This window comes from Lactuca serriola, chromosome 9 (assembly GCF_051521515.1).
Source record: "Lactuca serriola cultivar US96UC23 chromosome 9, Lser_US96UC23_V15, whole genome shotgun sequence".
Classification (NCBI taxonomy): Eukaryota; Viridiplantae; Streptophyta; class Magnoliopsida; order Asterales; family Asteraceae; genus Lactuca; species Lactuca serriola.
Genome location: NC_136416.1, coordinates 73388659 through 73414632, shown reverse-complemented (window position 1 = coordinate 73414632; position 25974 = coordinate 73388659). Strand labels below are relative to the sequence as shown.

General features: G+C 34.8%; 2 protein-coding genes and 1 non-coding gene across 6 annotated transcripts; 1 reads left to right on the top strand and 2 right to left on the bottom strand.

The window, feature by feature from the left end:
* The first annotated feature begins 147 nt into the window (after window positions 1–147).
* On the top strand, window positions 148–2068 carry I-2 (phosphoprotein phosphatase inhibitor). 3 transcript variants are annotated; one of them, XM_079019079.1, is made up of 5 exons: window positions 148–314; window positions 879–939; window positions 1129–1241; window positions 1416–1607; window positions 1694–2068. In XM_079019079.1, exons 2-5 carry the CDS (start codon window positions 935–937, stop codon window positions 1951–1953), a joined length of 570 nt encoding a protein of 189 aa, XP_078875205.1. In that variant the 5' UTR covers window positions 148–314; window positions 879–934; the 3' UTR covers window positions 1954–2068. The 3 variants fall into 3 exon arrangements, with proteins under 3 accessions (XP_078875205.1, XP_078875203.1, XP_078875204.1); XM_079019077.1 differs by having other exon boundaries at window positions 1123–1241; XM_079019078.1 differs by having other exon boundaries at window positions 151–314; window positions 1126–1241.
* A 14203-nt stretch (window positions 2069–16271) lies between these two features.
* On the bottom strand, window positions 16272–16378 carry LOC145077533 (small nucleolar RNA R71). The gene has a single exon (XR_013693275.1). It is a non-coding gene; the product is annotated as a small nucleolar RNA R71 (small nucleolar RNA).
* Window positions 16379–18189: 1811 nt separating this feature from the next.
* On the bottom strand, window positions 18190–19295 carry LOC145074417 (uncharacterized). Of its 2 annotated transcripts, none has more exons than XM_079020798.1 (3): window positions 18968–19295; window positions 18508–18566; window positions 18190–18423 (listed from the first exon to the last, which is right to left on the bottom strand). In XM_079020798.1, exons 1-3 carry the CDS (start codon window positions 19211–19213, stop codon window positions 18420–18422), a joined length of 309 nt encoding a protein of 102 aa, XP_078876924.1. In that variant the 5' UTR covers window positions 19214–19295; the 3' UTR covers window positions 18190–18419. The 2 variants fall into 2 exon arrangements, with proteins under 2 accessions (XP_078876924.1, XP_078876923.1); XM_079020797.1 differs by having other exon boundaries at window positions 18982–19294.
* Between the last annotated feature and the right edge of the window lie 6679 nt (window positions 19296–25974).

Here is a 25974-nt window from a genome sequence, read left to right as displayed (position 1 = left end):
TTCAGGAAAAAAATTATGTTTTCTGGGGAAAAAATTTGTTCGTTACAAAAGAGTTTGGAAATATATGAGGGTGTCTAAAAAAAATGTGTTTAAAAAGAAAAACACGAGACTAGTGAAAATTGAAAAAAAAGAAAAAAAAATCATAAAAATGGAGGGTTCGATTACGAAAGATGATTAAAATTGGAAAAACAAATATAAGGAAAAATCGGGCCAATTGTTCATCGTTATTTCGTGAAATCTGTATTTCGAGCAAAAAGCACCTCCGGCAAGTGTTTCGCCGCCGGCTGAACGACGTAATCGTTCCATTTGCTTCGGTAAGCAAAGTTCCGACCGATGGCTTTTCATTTTGTATTCATTTCTCTTTGTTTGACCCAATCGATCCATACGCATTCCTCTTAATTTTCTCGATCATGTTTTTAGGGCAATAATCTATTTATTATGTTTGAGTTAGTGCTCCTTTGCTTCTGTTTTTTTTATCATGGTTGCCTATATGGATGTACTTTCTAACAACATGCGAATACATTAGGTTTTAAGCGATTGGTTTTGTTTATTTATGAATTTGAGAGGGATTGGTGCTTAATTCGGTGTCGCATTTCGTTCTGTTAAAATCCTTTTGGTTACACGCATTCAACTTAGGTTTCAATCGATTGTTTTTGTATCCATAATGCCAAAAGCTGACATAATAATGTTATTGTGAGATTGTGCTTCAAAGAAGGGAAATCGCATCTTCTGTAATTCATGTTTTTATCATTGTTTAGGATTTTGGAGATTGTTCTTAATGCTAAACACATGCTATAGGCTGCTATGTGCTTTGTATTAGCATTCAATGTGTAGCTTCTTTTCATATTTGTGCATCTTCTCTCCTTTTTCTGTTTCAGCAATCAGATTACACAGCTACTTGTCACTCCTAGGTTTGAGGTGAAGAAGAGGAATTATGAGGTAACAATCATCAACTCCTGCTTTTAAGTTAATACCCTTACATTGCCATATTTTCTTGTAATGAAGGTTTCTTGATCTTCATTTTCATTTGAAGATTGTTGTTCAACTAGATTTAGCATATGTTTCATTAAACTGTTCCATCATGTGAAATTTTATAATTTGTTGTTTTCTGATTGTATTAAGCAGTAGGAAAGGTGTGAAGTGGGATGAAGCAAATCTGGGGGAAATTGAAGCAAATAAACCTGTAAGGCAGAAAATCACTGAACCAAAGACCCCATATCATCCAATGCTTGATGTTGATGGTATAATTCCATTTATACCCTCTTCATTTCCAATATATATGTATTGTCTTATTTTCAGCTTTAATCAATTTCATACAAAATCCTCTTCATCTTGCTCAAATTTTGATTTCAATCACCACTTATTAAATTAATATCAATTAATTATTATTATTATTATTTTTAAATTGTTTTCAGGATCTTTGTCTCCCAATATACGTAGGGATACTAGTTTTCTAGAAGGCGATGACAACACCATTCATGCAGAAGCAATTCGTTCTGCATTGAATGACGTGGCATCTTCTAGTAGTAGTAGTAATAACAACCTCCAACGTGCCAGCTGGACATCATCAGAAGATGAAGCTGATTACATGGATCAAGATAACCAAGGTTTTATTATTTATTTATTTATAGCATCTTCTGTTAATTCCTTTTAAGGGAAAAGACGTAAATGCCCTTGCCATCCTGGTTAACAGATTCTGAGACGGGGAGAGGAAAGGGGTTTAAAGAGCACAGGCGGGCCCACTACGATGAATTTCATAAAGTTAAGGAAATGCAACGGAAAGGTTCTTTCGATGACGTGTCATCTGACGAGGATGGAGGAAATAGGAAGAAAACAAACGGGAAACAACGTGGGTTGTCCACGTCATCGTCCTCGCTGGCAACTGGTTTGGAGGATATTGACCTCAAAGATGCGGCTACAGATTTATCGCCTCCAAGGGGATCTCACATTTGAATTGAATGTCATTCAATCCATGGATTAATTGAATTCTATAACTCTCTATCTATGTTCTTTTAACTCTTGAGACACATATGACATTGATGATAATTAATAAATAAGAATTTTTCAATGTGCATGTGTGTATTTTTTTTAATAATACTTCCACATTCAAGAATTAAAGTTTTATAAATTATAATCAAATAATCGTACTTGTATGTGAGTTAAGAGAGATCTTGTAGGTCATGATCTGGGTCAACTATTGAGATTGTCAATTCGTGGTAATTGTTCCCAACACCAAAGAACATCATCAATCATCGAGGTAGTAATTGCTAACATCATATAATTGAAACGTTGAATCCTCTACTCGAACTTAGCTCCTCCGACTTTGGACCTGTTCCGTTCAAGATGTTCAACTTGTGGCTTCGGAGACCTGGTTTCAATGATGTCGTTTTACAAGCGAATTCGGAATTTAAAGGGTATGGTATGGGAGACCTATTTTTCCTTGATTAACCGAAATTCATTATAAACAGAATCAGGAGATGGAGGGCAATGGAACTCCCAAGTTAGAATTTGGAGATTGTAAAGACCAAAGAAAGAATGACCGAACTGGATAAAAAGGTTGAAAGGAACAATTTGAATAATTCTGAACTTGAAGAGTGGGTTATGATGTCGAGTAAACTCACTGAACTAGAGAAATTGGCGAGCATGGACATCAAACAAAAATCAATAATAAAATGGTTGATAGATGGAGATGAAAATATTCGGTTCTTTCATGGATTTGTTAATAACCGTAACTAGAAAAAATCACTTGAACGGTCTTATGATAAATGGTGTACGGTCAAATCAATTGGGCGAGATGAAAGAGTAAATTTTCAGATTTTTCTCTTCAAAATTCAAGGAGAGATGGAAGCAAAGACTAGAGTTCAGAAGCACTAAATTCAAGACCCCATCCCTCGTTAGCAAGGAGTTTTTGGAAGGAGATATCTCAATTGAACAAGTGAAAAGGGCAGTGTGGACTTGCAGAAACGATACGGCCCCGGGACCGGATGATTTCACTTTCAAATTTCTAAAAAAATATTGGGGAGAATTGAAGTCGAATATTTTAGCATACATAAAACACTTTAAACAATGGGGAAGATTCTTATAGGGATGCAACTCCTCTTTTGTAACACTTGCGAGGAAGGTTAAAGATCCGTTATCTCTGGGGGATTATAGACCAATCAGTCTCATTGGATCTTTATATAAAATAATAACAAAACTCTTAGCAACAAGAATTCGCTCGGTAATAGGGGAATGTATCGATGAAGTACAAACGGATTTTGTCGAAGACCGTAACATCCTAGAAGGACCTCTCATCGTTAATGAGATTTGTTCGTGGGGGAAGAAAACCAACAAAAAAAATTTACTTTTCAAAGGTAATTGAGTAATTTCCATAAGGCCTTTGACTCGGTGAACTGGAACATCCTAGACTCTATGATTCAACAAATGAATTTCAAAATAAAGTGGAGAATCTGGATGAAAGGATGCTTAGAGTCAGCTAGGGCATCGGTTTTGGTGAATGAATGTCCAATGGTAAAATTCCAATTGGAGAGAGGAGTTAGGCAAGGAGATCCCTTATCACCGTTTCTTTTTATATTGGTTATGGGGGGATTAAATATTGCCTTAAAGGAAGTGGTTTCAAAAGGAGTTTTCCAAGGAATATCTATTCCCAACTCCAATATATAGAATTCTCATCTCTTCTATGCCGATGGTGCCCTTTTCATTGGAGGATTGTCAAAACATAACATAAAAAACCTAGCAAGGATACTTAAGTGCTTTCAAGTATCCTCCGGTTTAAGTGTAAATTTCAACAAGTCGAAAGTCTATGGCATTGGTGTTGATCTCCATGAGGTTGAAAGATGGTCATCACCGTTAGGATGTGAGCCGAGCTCATTACCATTCATATATCTTAGGGTCCTTGTGGGAGTAAACATGAACCACAAAAACTCTTGGAATCTAGTGATTGAAAAACTTAACAACAAACTCTTCGGTTGGAAATCAAGGGCCTTGAGTTTCGGGGGAAGGGTGACACTAGCAAAGTCGGTTATGGGGAGCCTCCCAACTTTTTACTTATCAATCTTTGCAACCCCCTTGGGTGTTATCGAGACCTTGGAGAGAATACAGAGAAATTTCATATGGGGAGGTCCAAATAAGGCATTAAATATCTGGTGGGTGGCATGGGAAAAATCCTTGCTCCAAAAGTGGAGGATGGACTAGGCCTCGGGTCCATTAAAGCACTAAATCCAACATTATTATCAAAATGGAGATGGAAATTCTTCCATGAGAGAAACTCACTATGGGTAGGGATTATAAACGGAATCCATAACCTTGGCGCGCATCTTCTAACTCGGATGTCATCCAAATATCTATGTGGTGTATGGATAAACATTGATAAATGTAAAATTACCCTTGAAAATTTGAATATTGTAGGTATTGATGTTATCCAGAGAGATCAAGCGGGAATAGGATGGGAAACGGACTTTGAAATCGATGGTCAGTTTCGTGTTGCAGCCTTAAGGAAAGGATTGATCGGGCAACCCATTTGATCCCTAATGGAGCCTTTCAATGGAGCAAATGGATACCCACTAAAGTAAGTTGCTTTGTGTGGAGAGCAAGAATGGACCGTATTCCAACAACGGTTACCCTCTCTCAAAGGGGAGTCCAAATCCAATATACACTGTGTAGTGCTTGTGTATCTAGAATGGAATCAGCGGACAACATGTTAGTAAACTGTGCCTTCGTTGTTGCATTTTGGAACCAAATTTGGGAGTGGAGTGGTATCATACCTCATCAATTCTCTAGTGTAAAGGAGATGCTAACCTTCACAGCCATGTCAGGACAATGCCCGAAAAGGAAGAAAACAACGAACTCAATCATTTCTGGAGCACTATGGGGGCATATGGAGAGCAAGGAATGATGAGTCTTTAACACAAAGATTCACTTCCCCAAAATTGGTGTTTGAAGAAGTTATATCAATGGTTCGTGTATGGATTAAGCATAGATATGGAAAAGGAAATTTTGTATGGGGGAATGGCTTAAATCACCTTTCTATTTCTTGTAATACATAACTTTTTTGGCACCCTCTAGCTCATTGTTAGGGCTTTCCCTTTTAATAATATTTGTTGGTTTCAATAAAATATAGTTTTAAATTGTATTTTTGCTTTCATTTTATGATTATTAAATTGTTTTTAATCATCTGTATCTACTAATGATATAAAGCCACTTTTAAAACCATGGATCACATTATTAAATTTGTTTTTGATTGTTCTTGGTTACCTTCTTTGTATTTTTTAAAATAATAAAGAAAATTGATAGGTTCATTATTTTTTCATAATGTTTTGATGATTTAAATGTTTTTACTTTAGAAAGTATTAACATAATTGTTATTTCACATGCATGAGATAACAATATTATTATTAAAGTCGTTCTTTCAATAAGACTAGATGTGTTGCTTTTGTCCAAATAGTTTGTGTTCTTTTTTTTTTTTTTTTTTTTTTTTTTTTTTTGCTAATTTTGCTAGAGTTTACCTAGAGGTGGCAATGGGTCGACCTGGGTTGGGTTCGGGTTCAACCCATTTATTAGTTGGGTTGAAAATTTCAACCCAACCCAACCTTTTTATTTAAATGAGTTGATATTTCCAACCCAACCTAACCTTTCAAATAAATGGGTTGTCACCGGGTTGACCCGTTTATGTAATTCCCAAACCAACCAATTAAATAAATTGGTTAAATTTGGTTTGACCCATTTAAAATAAAAAGAATAAATAATTTAACTAAAGATTACACAACTTAAATTAGTTATAGACTTAAATAAAATTTCAATGTATGACAAAAGCACAATCACAATTCACATATACAAAGAAATTATTCAAATAACATTAAAGATATGTAATTTCTAAGAGATTTTTTAGAGTGATTAGTGTTGTCGGTGCCAAGCAAAAAGGTAGAAATTAAGATTCTATTTTTTTAAAACATAAATAATAATACAAACATTGTAATTTATAAACTAATACATAGATTAACACATGATAATATTTTAATAATTATTAAATTTAATATAAATTAAAGTTAAATGGGTTGGTAGGTTGAAAACGGATTGATAGTTTTTACCGACCCAACCTATTTAATTAAATGGGTTAGACGGGTCGACCCATTTAACATAAATGGGTTGAAAATCTCAACCCAACCTGCTAATTTTAAGTTGGATTCAGATTGGGTTAGTGGGTTGGATCAGTTTTTGCCGACTCTAAGTTTACCCACGACAATTGGCGGCACCCGAAAGCAACCGTCAACAGTCTAGCAATAGTACGATGATTGTGGTAAAAATAAATAAATAAATCTTTTGCCATCAATTTTCGAGGCAACCCTAATTCTTTTTTTTTTTTTTTTTTTTTTTTTTTTTGGCATTGTGTTTGAATTGTTCATACTTTATTTCAAATTGTTTCTTTTATTGGTCAAGAAATAAAAAATTTAGGATCGGGCTGACGAAGCAAAAATTGTTTTACCTGTTATTATTAAATGTTTGTGATGTTTCTTATTTGATTTTATTTTTGTTTATGAAACAAATTAAATTATAAAACGGGTTTTAAACTAAAATGTCATATTTGAAACTCAATGTAAAACGTTTTGAATTAAATCATGTCGACAAATATACTTGTATGCATATGCAATATATTCAACATAAAATTAATTAATTTTGCTGATAGAGATTATACAAGTATTAATTAAACAACCTAAATTTAAACATTGTCATCAAAGAATGTGTATATGCATTTTTTGACATGGTCAAACCTAACCACATGTTACCCCAAGGTGAATTTATGGGCCCACCTAAACAAGAGATTCACATGTCCCAATTTTGACAATTAACTAAGGCTCTAGTTAGACTTGAGCATGAGGCAACAATGAGACCAAACATGTTGAATAGAAAGTAGTTTTCTATCGGGAGTCCACAAACGATATAAGAATTGAATAAAGATACAATTGGTAATCATTACCTAGTGTTTAAATCTATTGTTGTGTAAGATCATTATAGCATAATAACATCATTCGGTAGCCTTATTAAGTTGAGTTTGATAACAAAGATAAGGATGATCGGAATTAAATAGTAAAAATGATAAATTTGAATTTGAGTTTCTTTTCTAGATGGACTTAACATCCATAAACAACATATATCTATGCTCACTCCTTGGGAAAGAAAAGCTAAGGTTGCGTTTAGTTGTAGAAAATTTTCCAGTTCGTTCGGTTTTTCAAAGTTTTTTAAAAAAATGAAAATTTTCAGTTTTCCAAATTGTATGTAAATTAGAAAAGTGATTTTTACAGTTTTCCAAATTTCTAAGATGGAATATGAAAGCTTCACCGATTACAATCAAACATGTTTTCTAAAATTTTCATTGAAAATTAAAAATGAAAACTCAAATCTGTTTTCTAAAAATATTTTTTTAGAAAATGAAAATAGTTTTCAACAACCAAACGCACCCTAATGTTATAGGGTCATTGGAAGAGGAATTCTCTCAGTTACCTAGCAGAGGTGGTGAAAGGAAATGATGGTGAGACCAGCAACCCATTTATTATATATATGATAGGATTTTCAATTTTCAAAATTTTTGGGTATAAGATACCGACATATGCTATTATGTGTAGGAATGAAAAACAGTTTAAAGAAGTTGATGGCTACTTTGAGCTAATAATTGGATCATCAAGTTTATCACTTTTTATTTTATATTAATGTTTTTCAGTTTCTAGATATGTTTTGGAACAATAGTTGGTTATGGAACCTATAATTTATGTTCAATGCATTTTTCATAGTGATTACAACTTTTGATGATCGACTCTTTTTGGATGACTATTGACTATCCCTTTTTATGATGATCATTGGAATATGAATGTGCATAAATATGTTTCAAAAAAATATACATGTAATATGAATCAAGTAAGACTTGAGTATTAATATGAGACATAATTACCCTTGACATATAAACATACAACAAGTTTTCCAATTAGAAGGAAACTTGACTTCATCCGCCTTAGGGTTGTGATTAGATTTACATGTTTCATGGAAAGATTGATTTAGGAATTTCTTCAAATAGTTGATGAATTCATCAAAGATTTCTATTGGAACTAATGCATAATGATACATGTAGTCTTAATAAAATATTGTCAAAATATTACAAAATTACACAGTCTTCTTTGAGATTTTCCCATAAATTATGTTGTGATATATCTCTTTCAAAATGATTCCATACTTAAGAAGATAATTAAGACACCATAGTGCATGTTATGATATGGGCAGATTTTCCATAAGTTTTCTTACTGAGAATTAAGGTCGATAAGGATCATGCATGATGTACATCTTATGCAAATCCAAGATTATCACGTCTATTTATGAAAATTATCTTTTACAATCCCACTAAGGACAAATATGTTTGATACTTGAAACGATGAGTAACAAAGAAGAGATCTCATTTTACAAGAAGGGAACGGGACTATGTAGATCTTGGACTTTTCCAACAACTACATTGGACAACATCTTTTGTAGTTAATAGCGGATAATGCATTAGGCCTATGTATTGTCATGTAAAGACACAATATGAAACCACCATACATTTAAGTTTTTGACATATTCCCAAATTAATTATGTTAGTTCGGCTATTCTAAATAAAATCATTTTAGTAAACTTGTGTATACTCAAGAAATATCATAAGGTGAAAAACTTGTTACCCAGTTTAAAACCATAAATGCATAGATGTGGTCCATAAAAACAAACCAAGTCCAACACTTAGTTAGTTTTTCACTTAGCAACAAACATATTAAGATATAATGGATATTTTTAGGTAGACGTTGAGGAAATCTATTCCTCTCAGGTAACAAGAAAAGTAAACATCATGATGTACAACATCATATCTATATAATAAAAGGTATTAGAAATTTCAAAGATTGTTTATCAGAGCATATACTTGAATGGTCACCTTAAAGAGGACGTGGTCATAGGTGCAGGAAAAATGTTTTTTGAAGTCTAGACATCAGGATGATATGTATAAGCTTCGTCAAAAGTAAGCATCTAAGAAAGTAAGACCTATTATGAGAAGATCGAAGTGTTTAATATTGCACACAATAGGGATGAGTTACTAGGTTTTCATTGGATCTTGTGTGGAGTTGTCATCTCATTTAATCTAATGTGTGACACACACATACACACATATTAAATGCAGATGTTTTTAGTCTTACTGAATATCGATCAAGACTTGGAAATATCCTACTATAATATGATTCTGGAATGTAGTATGAGAATCAAGGTCTATAAAAGATAAACATTAATAAAATAGCATATGTTAGTCAACGTATAAATATCGACACTATCTTGGAATTGGCTCAAGATATATGTTTTTGACTTTTGACTCATACGAGTGTAACATGATGTTAAAACACCACCTCTGATGAGATATATGGATTAACCTGGCTTCATTTCATTAAGTTTGTCACCAATGATATTATATGTATTTATCCCAATATTTAAAATGCTCAAGAGATTGTTGGTTGAATATAAATAAATTATAATGTATGACGTTGATGTTCATATAGAATTTTATTAGTATTCGAGAAGCACTGAAGATATATTCTTAGATTACAGATACATGTATTCGGGAAGCATAGTATAAAGGTATTACTGATTCCGACTTACAACATAGTTAAAGAGATTTTTTATTAACCAGTTTTCAACTATGCTTGAATAAATAATGAAAAAAAAAGTCTAGGTGAAACTACTCTTAAGAACATGTTACAACTTACAACACATCTAACAAAGGGAGTCAATGTATGTCACACTTTCATACTAAGTTTGAAAAGATGTATGAAAGGAATATATTAATGCCTAAACTCGAATAGCTTATGGCATATCTAAATCCTTGTAGTGATATACTATAACAATGTATGTATTTTCTTATTTTTTTTATTCTAATAAAAAATAGTTTTAATCTTCTTTTCTATATGTCACTTTAATACAACTCATCATTAATATTATATCACATGTCAGATAAATATATTAGATAATCATTTTAAAATTCATATTTATTTTTTCTAATTATATGTTAAATTTGAAGTTATAATAACTTTAAATTTTGAGTATATCTCTTAATTAATGATTTATTGAAAATAATTGATTAATAGTTATAATTTTTTTTATAAAAATTTAATTAATTCTATAATTATATGTATTTAAGCTAGTTTAAACTAGTTTAGGTTAGAATACTTTCATACAATAGGAGTGGATGTAGCCTTTAAGATATGGGGGTACGTGCCCCAACTCCAATAAAATATAAGCAAAGTGGGCTTAAAAAACATTACTATAATGGATGCCCTTGAGCTAGCCCAACTTGTTAAAGAGAATTAAAACTTAAAAGTTAAGTAGAATATCTCTTTGTACTTTGGCTACCTCCCTTTTTTATAATTGATCTTATCATCCCTTTATTCTTCACCCACGTGGGATGGCTCTTTGTGAACCAACACTCATATCTTATTTCTTCTTATTGTCTTTTTCTGAATTTGTTTTCATAAGTGATTTTTTTTTCTTACTTTAACTTCCCCTCTAATCTACGAATAATATGATTTCCCACTTTAACCTTGTTTAGTCGTTGTCATTTGATAAGTTATCATTTGTGGTTATATTTATTAATTATCAACCCCATATGTGTCGATTGATATTTTTCTAAATTAATTATTTATGTACTTTATGTACTTAGCTAACAATAGATATTATGCAAAGTAATTTGGCAATATAGTTACGAGTTGGGATGCTTTGTAGGTGAAACCGAACCAAAATACTTTAGCAATATAGTTACGAAACCGGAAAAAAAAAAGAACGAAAATCCGAACTGCATAGAGGTTCCAAAAAACCAAAAAACCATGAGACGTATTGGTAATTTTGACCATTTAACTCGACCCTATTATATACATGGATGATCCATTGATTTTGAAGGTTTTTGCAAATAGTAAAATAGGTCTCTAAATATAATTTTTTATATAAACAAAATAAATTTAAGGGGCTGAATTCACGAAGAAAAACTAAAAAGTAAATTGAATTGATAAAAATGGAAAAATGCAGATTTATAAAAGTTGATGGGCTAAATATACATCTTCTGTAAACTTGATGTGGATAAAAAAAAATGGAAGGTGCGATAGATTATAAAACATGGAGCATAAATAAGGGGCTGAAAGCGTAAGTTGAAGTATCAATCTATTAAACCAACACGAAAAAATTGATTTAGCTACGGAAAAATTCCGTTAGATAATCATGGAATTCCATAGGTACACGTGATTAGTTATGGTGCTACGACATCATTCCGTAGTAAAAATTTTAGTATCTTTGCTATCAAATTTGCTACAACCTTCTTCCGTACCAAAATCATTATGAACTAATTTCGTAGCAAACTTTTCCACAACCGAGAAACTTCGTAGCAAATTCACTACAGTCTACCTTTATAGCAAAGAAAAAAAAAACATGACGGAATAACTTTCGTAGAAAATTCATAGCAATTTAACTACAAAATAAAGTCGTAGATAAATGCTTATAAAAATAACTAAAGACTAGTTTCATAGCGAAAAATTGTGACAAGATCAATTACATAGAAAATACATACAAAATTTACTACAAAATCATCTCGAACCAATTTTCTAACAACAAACATTATGAAAATGCAAAATTAAATAAAACACAATTACATAAATTCTTAATAAAAATATTGTATCATCCAATGTTTTTATGTTTTGTCCAAAATGTGAGACAAATTAATTAAAAAGTAAAATGTAGCTACAAACGATAAACGAACAATTAAAAAAATATCACTAGTTAATCATGTTTCTCGTATCATTGACCGTGTTTATCACTTCATCCAAGTCGATTCTTTGTTGCTCTATAGCTTCCTTTAGTTTTTGGATCTTGGTCTCGATATGATGTTTTTCATAATTTGTATCAGGTGTAGTGCATGCGTTAGAATAATTTCTAGGAAAAATGGATCTGCCATATGAGCCAAGCCCATAAATTCTTCCTTTATGGTCATGTCCTCCAACAACTATATAAAACAACTTATTTTCATCAACTTCCTCTCCAAACGGTTCTAAATCTACATGTCAAGACTCAATAAAATCTTACAATGTTATCATCGTATTAATATATAGTTTATACAAAACGTTTAATTTAATATTATCAAATTACTTAAATAAACTTACATGAACTTTTTTCGCTTTGTCATCTAAGAATGTCTTTTTGTCATGATCCTTAGTATGAGTAAACATGAATACATCATAGACTGATGGAGCTTTTCTCATATTGTTAACATATCCCTTTAGGAATATGTCAAAGATAACGGAGCGGTTATCTAAAGGACGACCTAGCTATCGGTCGTTGCCCTTGCATAAGTGTTAGGCTCGGGCCCTCTCCCTCGGAGCCTAACACTCAGATCCCGACGAACTAGCGCCACAGTCCAACTCAGAATGAGAGGCTTAGGTCTATAACGAGCCAAAACAGTATCAACCGCTTCCCGGAGCGACAAGTGTAGCATTCAGAACGCTACCCTTTGGTTGTTCTGCACCAATAGCAGATAACTACTAGTGGTGCACGATCCACCAATACGACGTATTCATATCCCGCCGGCCCAGACATGACAAAAGGTATTGTTGGGGACATACTCCCCCGACAACATGTATAAAAGAGATCATTCTTCTCCAGAAAAAGGATCACCTATTTCTCTATCTCAAGCTAAACCCTAATTTCCTCATCCAATCACTAACTAGACCGCCGGAGTCTCGTTCCGACACCCCCTCTCGGACGACGACAAACGCCGACTCTTTCTTTATTGTTCTCATTCTCAACTCAGGCGAAACCATCATAGACGACGTTAAGCTCGAATACATATCACAACATTTGGCGTCATACGGCGTGTGTACTCAGAGTTACACAGCCCTATAACGACCCTACACGGCAGCAATGACGAGAAAGGTACATGTAGTGTCCGGTGGGGAAGAAACAAGCCCACTCAAATCAATGTCATCACTCGATGACACACGACCATCTACCTTAGACGGACAAGCCTCCACCCACACGCCAACAACACAGACGTCATGTCTGATAACGAAAACCACATCGGCAGCAATTGTCGTCCTAAGTCGACCGTTAGCTGTCAAAACAAAAAAGCCAGTTACAACCTCAACTGCAACGCCCCGGTCGACAACGACTCAGCCATCGTAACCGGTGTTTTTTCAGTCACGACCACCGACCCAACAGTCATAACTGCCAACTCAGCAGTTGCAACCGGTGGTTTATCAGCCGAAACCGTTACCACAGAAAAAAAGGGACGACCACTTGGTTCCCACGGACCATGCTGTCTTTTACACAATTCTTAAAGTCAAGTTATCAGTTCTCTCTGGTGGTTGATATTGCCATATTTATACACATTGTTAGGAAATATTTTAATACATTTTAAGTAATAGTTTAGTTAATTGCAAATATATGTGATACTTATTGAGTTAATTTATATTTTGCAGCCAAATAGGACACACTTGAAGAATAAGGACCAGAAGTGACAAGCATTGGAACTTTGGAGGATTGGAGCTTAAAAGAAGAAGATTTTAGCTAAATACCAAGCACACCATGTGAGACATTAATTCTCACAGCGTAAGGAGGGAACTTCTAAAAGATTAGTACGCGGAAGGCAGAATCCTTGCACGATACGGATATCTACCGAGCTCAAGACATGAGCCGTGTATTTTGGAAAATTATAAACACTCCTTTGCATTATTGATTAAGAGAGATTTTGGAGGGGGGATATTCTGAGATACTGGAGGTCAGAAACCTATGACAAACATCTTTGGAAGGAGAGATCACTTGAAGATCGAGAATTTGAAGATTAAATCATTACACTCAGTTTGCATTATGAATTTGTTTGATTGATTTTAGTTATGAGTAGCTAAATTAGTTTACTTTCGTTTAGCTAGATGAAACCTTAGAACTATGGTTTATTTTATTATTCTCTTGGATTTTATAAAGTTGGATTTATGCTTGTGTTTGATTATCATTACCTATCATGTTAAAGTTTGTAACTTTGTTGCTTAAATTGAAGTTTAATGTAGATTAGTGACCATTAAATTACATGAACTTGTTTACCTAGTAATTTAGTGACTATTAAATTGCTAGAGCTAGGAGTGACCGCATCTAGATCAAGTAATAAAAGTAACAAACTTAGCTGTGTTGAAGAACATAATTGTAGCCAAAATTGTTTTTGCTTAATTGCCTTAGATAATTCTTACATATCTCAATTATAATTAATAACTAATTATGTGTTTGCTTGTGTATGACCATACATAGTAGAACATGAATTGGTGAAAATATTAGTATATTGGACCAAAATTGCTAATTACATAATAATTGGTAATCAACTTTATTAATCCATAAATAGTAACTAACCATAGGAAAAAGGTGGAATCGAAACTAAACGAAAGTGTTTTTAATATATTGGGTAAAACCGTTTTTATTTGAGTGCTTAAGTTTTTCTGGACTTGAAAAATTAGATAAAAACTCTCTTAATTATTTCTTGCTTTTAGATTAACTTTTAGTAGTTACCTTAGTATACTAAATCTGTTCGTTGTGTTCGATATGCGACTATGTGTGTTATACTATTTCCGATTAGGTCCACTGCCTTAGACGTAATAGTTAGTTAATTAGTTGGTTAAAACTAGTAGGTATAATTTTACGCATCAAATTATTGGCGTCGTTGCTGGGGAACAACTAGTTCAGTTTTTAATTTAATTGTTTTAGGTTAATCGATCATTTTTGTGGGGTAAAACCTGCAAAAAGTTATTTTGTTAGCACTAGTTAATTTTTCTGAAATACCGAACTCACAATGTGAGATCTGATATCTCAGATTTTATTTCGTTTTTGCTTTCTGTTTTAGTTTATCTGCTATACCTAGGGGTGTTCGTTTGGATGGATCGGTTTGATCCGATCCAATCAAGTGAATCTAAATTGATTTCGGTTTTCAAAACATGGATCCGAATAGTCCAAACTAAATTCAAATCCGATCCGATCCGATCCAATTACAGTTCGGTTGGATCGGTTTTTATAATTCGGTTTTCAAAAAACGAAAAATTTTAAAACGATATATAATTATAATATTACCCAATTTTACATAAGAAGTGAAACAAATTATTTGGTTGTGATATTGAAATTTATAAACAACTACTAAGAAGGTATGTTATAGTTAAATATTTTATAGATATAAAATTTTTGAGAGAAAATGCATATTAATATTTTTTTTATCAGGTGAAACATTTTGAACCAATTTTAAAGAATAAATTACAAATTAATATATATATATATATATATATATATATATATTAAAATAAATAAATAATAAATGTTTATTCGGTTTTTTTGGACTATTCGGTTCTTATTTTATAAACCAAAACCAATCCGAAATCCAAAATAATAATTCGGTTTTGTTGAAAACCAATCCAAAAATCCGAATATCCGAACCAAATAGTCCAATCCAAATTGTCCAATTGAACAATTCGGTTTTATCCAAATAATGAACAACCCTAGCTATACCACGAGGTGACACCTATTACCACGACATGGTAATCATTAAGTAGGTCTTTTTATTTAGTTTTAGTTTATTTTTATGGTTTTGTTTTTGTTTTTGTTTTAGTAGTATATGACCCGCGGATCAAACACACCATTGACATCACCACTTGAAGATCCAGAGCCAACTTTTCATAAAAAGAATGACAAGAACGTAGGAGGATCAAGCAACATCCCAAAAAAACGAAAGCACATTTGAGAGCTTCGAGAGAACTCCTAACAAATAGGAAGTCGGTTACGACCCCAAAACAGAAACATACAAAAGTAGCGAACCCGGAAGCGAGCCCAAAAACAAAATGGCGAACATTGCTGACATGACTATGGAGGCATACAAGAAAAGAATACGTAAGGACACCGGTCCAAGACTTGTGTAACCCGCAATTCCCACTACTGCTACCTTCGAGTTAAAGGGACACATCCTTTCCGCGCTAAATGATATTCTATTTTCCGGAAAAGATCATGAAGATGCATACAAACACCTCGATGAAGTCAATGAAATAACTGATTACTTCATATTCTGAATGTACCATGAGAAATGATGTTTTTGAGAGTGGTTCCGGTTACCTTCAAAGGAGCAACAAAAGATTGGATGAAGGCAAAATCACCACTTGGGTGCAGATGTGTGAAGAATTCTCCAACAATTTTTCCCACCATGCAAGGTTGCTAAACTTAAGAAAGCCATAGCCAATTTTGAGCAACAAGTGGGAGAGTCTTTGGATGAGGCATGGGAGCGATATAAGGGGTTAATAAGGAATTGTCCCCAAAATGATCTAAACGAGCAACAAGAAGTCTTGATCTTTACGATGGGGTGAACGTAACGACAAGGCAACTCCTTGATTCTCAAGGACCTTTAACAAAGAAGAATCCCACCAAAATTAAAAAACTAATCGAAGAATTTTCAAAGCATTCACGGGAGTACCACTACCCTCGTAACGTCGGAGTTAGGGGAATTGGAACGAAAACTCAAAATGAGAAAAATTATTGAAACGAAAACTCAAAAATGAATATTGTTCATATAAATTATATGTGATTGGATACATATAATCACATTTGATTAAATATATCTAATCACATTTGATTAAATATATCTAATCATATGTGATTATATGTATCTAATCACATGATTTATATGGACAAAAAATGATGTCCATATAAATCATATATGATTAAATACACATAATCACATGTGATTATATACACATAATCAATGGTGGTGGGGGTGACATTTAAGGTGGTGATTATAGTGGATGGCAGGTGGTAGTGGCGAGCAGTGGTGAAGACGGGTGATGGTGATAGGTGGTGGTGGTGAAAGTGGTGATGATATATGGTTGCTTTGGTGGGTGGAGGTGATGGTGGCGGGTGGTGGTCGGTGGTGATGAATGGTGATGGTGGTGAGTGGTGGAGGTTGGTGGTGGAGGCGGATAGTGGAAGTGGATGGTGTAGATGGGTGGTGGGTGGAAGTCATGGTGGTGGGTGGTGGTGGTAAGTGATGCTGAACGGTGATTGTGGTGGGTAGTGATGGGTTGTGGAGGCGGGTGGTGGTGACGAGTGGTGGTGATGGCGAGTGGTGGTGATGGGTGGTGGTTAGTGGTAGTGACAGGTAGTGATCATAATGGTAGGTAGTGGGTGGGTGGTAATGACAGGTGATAGAGGTGGGTGGGTGGTGGATGGAGGTGATGGTGGCGGTTGGTGATGGTCGGTGGTGGTGGCGGGTGGTGGTGATGGATGGTGGCGGTGGGCGGTGGGTGATGGTTGTGGTGGGCGGTAGGTGGGGGTGATGGTGGTCGGTGGTGGTTGGTAGTGGGTGGTGGAGGCGGGTGGTGGTTGTAGGTGGTGGGTGGTGGTTGGTAGTAATGGTGGGTGGTAGTGATGGGTGGTGGATGTGGGTGGGTGGTAGGGTGGTAATGGTGGTGGGTGGGTGTGATGGTGGCGAGTGGTGGTGATGGGTAATGGTGGTCGGCGGTGGTGGATGGTGGTGGCGGGTGGGTGGTTGTTTTGTGGGTGATGGTGGTGGTGATGGGTGGTAGTGGTAATGGTGGTGGTGGATGGTGATCATGGTTGGCGGTGGCGAATGGTGGTTTTCGTGGGTGGGGGTGGTGGTGATTGGTGGTGGTGGTGGGTGGTAGTGACGGGTAGTGGTGGTGGATGGTATTGTTTGGGAGGTGAGTGGGTTTTTTAATTTTTTTACTTATTATATATATATATATATATATATATATATATATATATATATATATATATATATATATATATATATATATATATATATATATATATATATGTTGTGGATCGAAATAAAATAAAAAAGAAAATACTATATAACACCTACATGCCATATCGGTTGAAAGAGATAGAATCGATGGACTTCCTCAACGTATTGACAATAATATATCATAGATATTAAGAATTGCGGTGATGGGTCCACTTTTATTGTTTAATTGAATTGAATTATCTCTTGAATAATAGTATATTTAATGGGTACTTATAATTAAAATATTTTATATATTTAGGTTGCCACCAAGAAATTATTACTACAAGTTGGAAGAAGTCATAAATTAGATATTTAGAACATGAAAAAGAATATAACTGCAAACCAAACAATTTAGAAGTTAGCTGTACTAAAATATCTTAAAAAGAATGTAAATATCTAAATAATATTAATCAAAGGTTTTTAATATAATTAACCAATAAATTAATAATATCCCTAACACCAATCAAAAACCGACCTATTTGTTATAAGCTAAAACAAAACTATCAAGAACTTGTCCACTTGTTGTCATCATCTTCCGTTTTTATATATTTGATCTCTGGAACTACCTGTAATTTTTTTTCATATAATTATAGATATTAATTAGCATCCATTTTTAATAATAATAATAATAATAATAATAATAATAATACCTGATCCTCTTCATGCGGAGAGGAAAATTGAAGGCGTAATCTTCTGACTCTTTTTTCAACTGATTAAATTAACATAACATTAATTAATTGTGGAAAAGAGAAAATAAAACAAATAAAATATAGAGGCCTCAAAATATCTAAAATCATACTTTCTTTTATTTTTCTTGATAATCATGTACAATAATCTTATACATATTATAATTAAAAAATTCATTTCAACTGGTGATGATTTTTTTTAGTAATTAACAAAGGTTGTTTAATAATTAACAGTCACATGTACAAATTATAATTAAAAAATTTATAACTGCATCAACTTCAGTCAACTGGAAATTCCACGATCTAACAAATTCTATAATATTTTTGATAAATCTGTTAAGATCATGAGAAATCTATACTTGTTTTCTGTTACGATTCATATTGTTAACCTAGAATTTTATCAATGGTGATGCATTTCTCTTACATTATCAAACATACCTGCCGGAAAATGCCTTTTTCTTCTCTTCGCACCAGTCGGCGCCGTCGTCATCCGCTTCGAGTCTAACGTCGATTCGCAACTATCCGGCAAGTACCGATCCATCGGAAGAAAAACGCGATCGTCGCTGTTCTCCAGCATTGTTCTAACGAACGAAGCTTCTACAGATTTCAGGAAATCAAGGTGCCTCTCGTTCGTCCATCGATGATCGATGTAAGCTCTTTTGGCTTCCATTACAAAGTTTAGATCCACGAATTCCGGCAACCGTCGGAAAATATTTCCGGCGAACGATTATTTTGGGTTGGAGAGATATGGCGGATCCGCTTTTTATAAGGGCGGTTTCACTTTATCATACCCTTTTTTGTCCACGTTACGCTATGCTAATCGCATAGTCCCACGCGCTAAAGAATTTGCAGCATATAAACGCGCCCGATGGATGTGTACACGTGTCATGATAGAAGGTATAGGCGTATAGCGAAGTCGACATTGGAGCGGTTGCAACACACTTTCGTGCTCAAGAGGGCGTGAAGAAAAACAGCAGCAAAAATATCTGAGGGTCATTGTTATTTTTAAAGAAAAACAATTAAAGTATTTAATTTGAATTGTGTTGAGATATTTTTTTGGTCGAAAAGATCTTGTAAGCTCATCCCAAGATAAAATAGTTGTATCAACTTTTGTCATGGAATTCAATTTCTATTGTTTATTATTTTTTCCAAATTAAAAAAAAAAAAATTTATTAAACCTAAAGTTAATCTACATATATTATAACGTTTAGATCAAAGGGTGTGGTATCAAAAAAAAATTATGACATTTCCATTTCATCTTTGCCACTTCTTTGCAAAACAAGTGGTGTGGTGTACCACTTTGCCAAGGAGAATAGAGAAACAGCAAGGTGTTCAATTTCCTTTTCATTTTGTCATGCATTTATTGGGCATGGTGTTTGAGATGCCTAATAGGCAGTATTCTTGTCAAGACACATCCTAAGGTGTTAATTCTCGACTAGTGTTTTAAAAGATGTGTCATGGCGCGCGTTAAGGCATGGCGCGACTTCGCGGTTAGGAAAGGCTTCATGACATTATTGTTAGGCGTGGCGTATGACAATATGTGATATGGCGTGTCATGACGTGTTATGACACGAGTTTTTTCGTTTGAGACATGTTTTTTAAGTTTTTGTTATACATTTTTATACTGGGCATACACCTTGTGAATTTTTTTTGTTAACATTTTTATTATTAGTTGTTGATATAACACTTCTAAAAACTAGTTATATTTGATATAAATCTATATTTACGTGGTAATATAATTATAAATTAATGCAAAATCATCGTCTTATCACACTTTGAAAAATATCATGACTCGTAAAACTTGAGGTTTGGTTTTACCGCCTCGCCACGACACATGTCTTTTAGAACCATGCTCTTAACCCTCTAATTTTATTTCAAAAACCAAATATCATAGTAAAATCATAAACATAGATAGTACAGAAATCTCTAGTGGATGAGATGCAATCAAGTCGGGCCTTCACTTTGCTACCAGAAGTACCTAAAACATTTAAAACTTAAACCATAAACACAAAGTTTAGTGAATTTTCCAACATACCACATACATAATAATAATAATAATAATAACATGGGCCCCGTCCTAAGGGTGTATTTCAAACCATGTGAATGCTACGGTCCACACGTAGTCTTACAATCACTTATGTTGCTACAATCCCCTTGCAGTCCTTCCCGGTATCCCCCCCCCCCCCCCCCAATAGTCTTTCATACAATATGATATGGTCCCCCAATAGTCTTTCATGAAATTCACAAATAATAACAAAAATATTTGGACACTACATGTCCTACACAATATAGTGAGAGACGCACCTCCTATAAAATCAGATAATCACCACAGCTCGCAAGAAAAGTGAAGGTCGATACTACAAACCACCTAAATATTTTAAATCAAAGGTCAATCCCCAATCTATAACCCCAAACCCAAAAGTTTGACCATAAGTCAAATTGGTCTAAAAGTCAATGGACAACGGCCAACCATCACCGACCACCATGTCGCGACCTACTCCTTGACTGCGTCACAGTCAATAAAAGACAAGGTAGTTGCGACCGGGCCACATGTATTCACTGCAACTAGCCATTCACCGCGCCATGTTGAACGTTCATAATAACTTATTTCATTAAGCTCTTAGCCCGAAAGTCAATGGTCCTAGAGTTTAGATTTAGATCGGTTTACTATATAACTTTATCCGTCTCCTTCACTCCATAAACCAAAATCCTAAACCTTGGCTAAAATTAGGAACAAAACTCATGCATGGCTTGAAGAAGAAGCACACATAGACATTTTTCTTCCATGAAACAAGTCTTGAAGATGATTTAATAAAGTGAAATGTCTTAGAGTCCCCTAAACTCCAAGGACCTCAATGAAATGGACAAAAAGGGACCTAAAATAGTATATAACTATATCTAACTAAAAACGATTCAAAGGTAGAAACTTTATACCTCCAAGAGCTCAGAAACAAGGAAGAAATGTTGAATCAGTGAACCCAACTTTAATGCAACTACAAACTCTTTCTTCACTCACTTCTTCACTAAAATGGACAAATTAAGGTCAAAACCACCAAAATCTCAAGAACTATGGAGTAGGGGATAGGGTTTACCTAGAGGTAATAGAGGTTGAGGGTGGAGAGAACCATGGCCATCACATCCCTTAAATAGGAGTCAAGGCCTGAGACCTATGGTTTTGAACCCAACCGTTAATGTGCTACAACCAACACCTGACTGTGTCGCCCCTTAAGTGGTGTGGTAGCATCGCAGTGGTCTCAACCACCGCGTCGTGGTCAATCATAATTTAAGGACATTGATACTAAAACCAAGATTGATGTCGTGGAATAATACATGAAAGTTGGATGTTACTGATGGGTTTTGGCTATAAGAACATCCTATGTGCTCATGCAAACCCTAATGCTTGGATCTAGGTTTCTCTATTGTACATGCAAGTCATCCAAGACTATAAACCCTAGATCTAGAATATGATAATCAATATAACATATAATTAGGGTTTAGATCATACCTTGATTGTTATGTAGAAATAACAATCTCAAATCCTTCTTGTATTGACTTTAGAAAGCTTAGAGTCACAAATGTCACTCCTCTAATGGTTCACAAACACCAAGAGCAAGAGGATGAAGAGGGGGAGAGAAGGAGGCTGCCCAAAACGTGTGGAAACCCTAGAGAACAAGTTCACCATGTTTTTGGGGCATAAGGGTTCTATATATAGTGAGGCTATTAGGGTTATCTAACAAGGAAACCCTAATTTGGATGCTTAAGCCCTAAGCAACCCATGGACTCCTTTCCTTAAAGGCCTTGGACAATTTCCAATGGGTTTCCCCATAGAGTTCGTCCAACCTTATAATATAAGGCAATCCACAACCCAATTGCAATTATCTTATAATTACAATTCCAGTCCCTTAAGTTTAATTAATCTCTATTAGTCACAAACTTAATTCTTATTAATTCTTGACTAATATTAATTAAACAATATGGTTTCTCCTTTAATATATTATTCCCATAATATATTAATAAATCATATTTAATCCTTTCTCTCCATAATTCATCCTATCAAGTTGCTTTGGTGAAGGCAACCCAAAAGGACCATGCACCATCGGGTCAAGTCCATACCAAAATAGTTATGGACTTAGACACTAATCCAATAGTCTCCCACTTGGATAAGTCTAATAACTATTATGCGTATGACTTCAGATCCTGACACTAATCCAATAGTCCATACCAAAATAGTTATGGACTTAGACACTAATCCAATAGTCTCCCACTTGGATAAGTCTAATAACTATTATGCGTATGACTTCAGATCCTGATCTGCAATCGTAGCTTTCCAAAGCCGCTGTCAACTCTGATCCTATCAGATAGGCGTGTCCTTTAGATAAGGGATCATATATTCCTCCATTCTAGATATCGTAAGACATGATTTCTAATCATTCTCTCTGTACTATTTCTCGACTTCCGATTTATGACGACTGACTAATTGAACAAATCAAATTAGCCCTAGCCCGGCCGAGCATTTACATTCGTTATCACTAAATCATCGAGGGGCCCAAAGATATCGCTTTGATCCTACTTTGGATAAAAGGAACGGATAAACTTTGATTCAATGCTCGCTTGCACTCACTCACCGAATCACACACAACAATATTTTTTATAACACCAAGTTACTGGTGCGTTTACATATTATCAATGTGCAACCAATTTGCAAGATACAACTCACACATCTCGGTTGCAAGAATATAAGATGTTATCGTCTCACCAATCACTCATGATACAATTCATGGAGTGATCCAAGTGAGCGTGGGTTTAATCCAATGCTCAAATCATATTCATAAGCACTCATGAACGTTGTAGCAAACATTTGATTATGTCTAATACTCTTTAGACAATTCACACACCAATTCACGACAGTCTTTATTCATACCTACTTCCAACATATGAACGACTGTGGCCTGTTCGAATAATTTGACTGTTCTAAACCAATTAAATTGTTCAGGAAGTCAAAACATGCAAAGTGAAACACAAGAATAATACTAATCCCATATGGCCTCAAACCTTTGAGCATAAATAAAACACCTTTTATTTATCACCATATCGATTACTCATTATTTGTTGTTTCGGGTAATCAACTTTTCACTTGAATTATTACAACACTTGTCCCATGCTCTTAGCATGCACACAATGTTTACCTATGGTTCTTACTTTGTGAAATAGATCAAATGAACACATTTCCAATCATACTCATTTCACAACTCCCAATCCTTTTCACAAGTGAAAGAATATCAAATTCTTGCCACTTATGGAATATGCTAGATTCTAACATTTTATGCAATGATCCTTTTTTAATGTCATAGCACAAAAGTCACAATGACTATTGCCAAAGTTCTCTATCGGAGATTGTTACAATACAATTCCTTAGATATGATGTCTCTCACTCAAAGTACATTCCTTTGAACATCCTTTTGCATAAAATTTCTAATCTTAGACATAGATTTTCAATATTCAATTCCCAATATGGACACGTTTCCATATTTTCCATATGACAACTTATTCATAATAGAATCTTTTCTATTCATAATAATGTCGATATGGTCCATCCAATACTATACTTCCAACTACTCACAAGAGACCAATCCTTGGCGAACTTTGGATTGTCCTTTGATAGTTGTTTAATTATCTTAGTCAAAACCGATTCTTGTCCTTTTCCCTCTAAATGCGCTAGACATTTGGAAAATTTTAGAATGGTAAAATATTATAGCATTTGCAATCGATCCTATACCCGAAGCGTATGGGACACGATGCATAATGTCTGACATAAAGATTTGATACTTTATCAATCTTCTGCTATAATTTTTTATGTGCTACGTTCTCAAAATTCGAACTATGAAGAGGAATGTCGTAATCATAATCGAAATTTGAGAACTATGTATCCTTGACTAAATTTAGGGGTAGTACGGGCTACCCCGACTCCTACATAGATTCATCCTTGTTTACATCACTAAGGTCACTAAGGTCTAACTAAGTTATTACATCCCCTTTGGTTTCCTTTTTCGATCTTGTGAAATGGACTCAATCATTCATTTTTATGGTCTTCTCATTGAATGATAGTTTTTAATCTACTTGTTACTCTTAACTAGAAGATGTTTGAAGATGTTAGAAGACTCTAGTTTCATGTAACACTCGGATTCAGGTATTTTACCTTTTAGTCCTTGGGATAATAATTTTATTGCGAAAGCGGTCCCTTCGTACGGTGGGCGTACGTCTATGTACGCTTAGCGTACATGGGCATTCAGAGTCGGGACAATGAGCCACGTATGTGGGGCGTGCGTAACCAATTGCTACAACCCTAATTTTTGGGCATGCGCCCTATTTAAGCACACTTATGACATTTGGACCCTCACTCTTATCAGCCTCCACTTCCTTTGAACATCCCTAAACCCTAGTTTCCTTTGAGAGTGATCTTTGAGCTTGAAAGTGTCTTCAGTTGCCTTTTTGGTGTGTTTGCAAGAAAAAGAAGTTGGTGAGCAAGCCTTGGACGTGGCTGAGCTTCTAGATCCTAAATCTACATCATCTTAGGAAGCTTTTGAAGGCAAAAGCTCATACCTTGTTATTCATGTTGATAGTTAGATTTAGGATTTGTTTATAAGCTCATTTTTGGTCCATGGATTCTCTTTTGTGAGTTTGGGCAACTCCAGAAGCTAGAAAGGCCAGATCTTAGTCCCTTTGGCATGTTAGAAGCATAAAAATGTTATCTTGGTGGTTGATATGAATCCATGCATGAATCTAGGTCCTTTAAATGAGCTTTGATGAACAAAAATGGATGTTGGACTCCCATAAGACGTGCTAAGGCATAAAGTTGCCAACTTTATCCCCTAGGACCCTCTTATTGACCGAGATTTGGAAGTGAGATTAAGTGACTGCATGGATTAAGCACAAATGGTTGAAGGTGCTCAGCATCATAGTAAGTTGAGCGTACCAAGGTGTACGCAACACGTACTGCATGGCGCGTCAAGTATGCTAAGCGTACTAGGGTTACATCGTGCGTACGCTCCAAGTGAGCTTTTGGACTTGTGTTGGGCTTTTGGGTTATTGAGCCTTATTTGGTTTTGGGCCTTTATATGTTTAGAGTAGGTGAGCCTTTGAATTTGCTAATGGGCCTTAAGTGTTGTAGTTGGGCCTTTTGGGCCTTGGAGCCCATTATTGCATGTGGGCCAGGAATGGTTTGGCCCATCAAAGGGAGAAAGCATTTAAGCCCTTATTTTAGGAGTTTGGACTTAGGGCTTAGGCCCATGATTTGGGATTGTGATCTAATTCTGATTAGGGATAATTTATTGTGTAGTGTGGGATCTTCCTGTTTAGCAGTTGAGCATCTTGTTGCTAACAACAGACTGAGGTGAGTTTTCTCACTATATCAATGGGTCGAATGCACCAAGG

Excerpts from the sequence above, each read along its gene's own strand:
- I-2 (XM_079019077.1), top strand. Across the intron at positions 1,242-1,415 it reads TCCAATGCTTGATGTTGATG|GATCTTTGTCTCCCAATATA; the intron begins GTATAATTCCAT and ends AATTGTTTTCAG. Across the intron at positions 1,608-1,693 it reads CATGGATCAAGATAACCAAG|ATTCTGAGACGGGGAGAGGA; the intron begins GTTTTATTATTT and ends CCTGGTTAACAG.
- LOC145074417 (XM_079020797.1), bottom strand. The coding sequence starts at position 19,213 with ATGGAAGCCAAAAGAGCTTACATCGATCATCGATGGACGAACGAGAGG. Across the intron at positions 18,567-18,981 it reads AAAAAGGCATTTTCCGGCAG|TTGAAAAAAGAGTCAGAAGA; the intron begins GTATGTTTGATA and ends TAATTTAATCAG. Across the intron at positions 18,424-18,507 it reads CTCCGCATGAAGAGGATCAG|GTAGTTCCAGAGATCAAATA; the intron begins GTATTATTATTA and ends AAAAAATTACAG.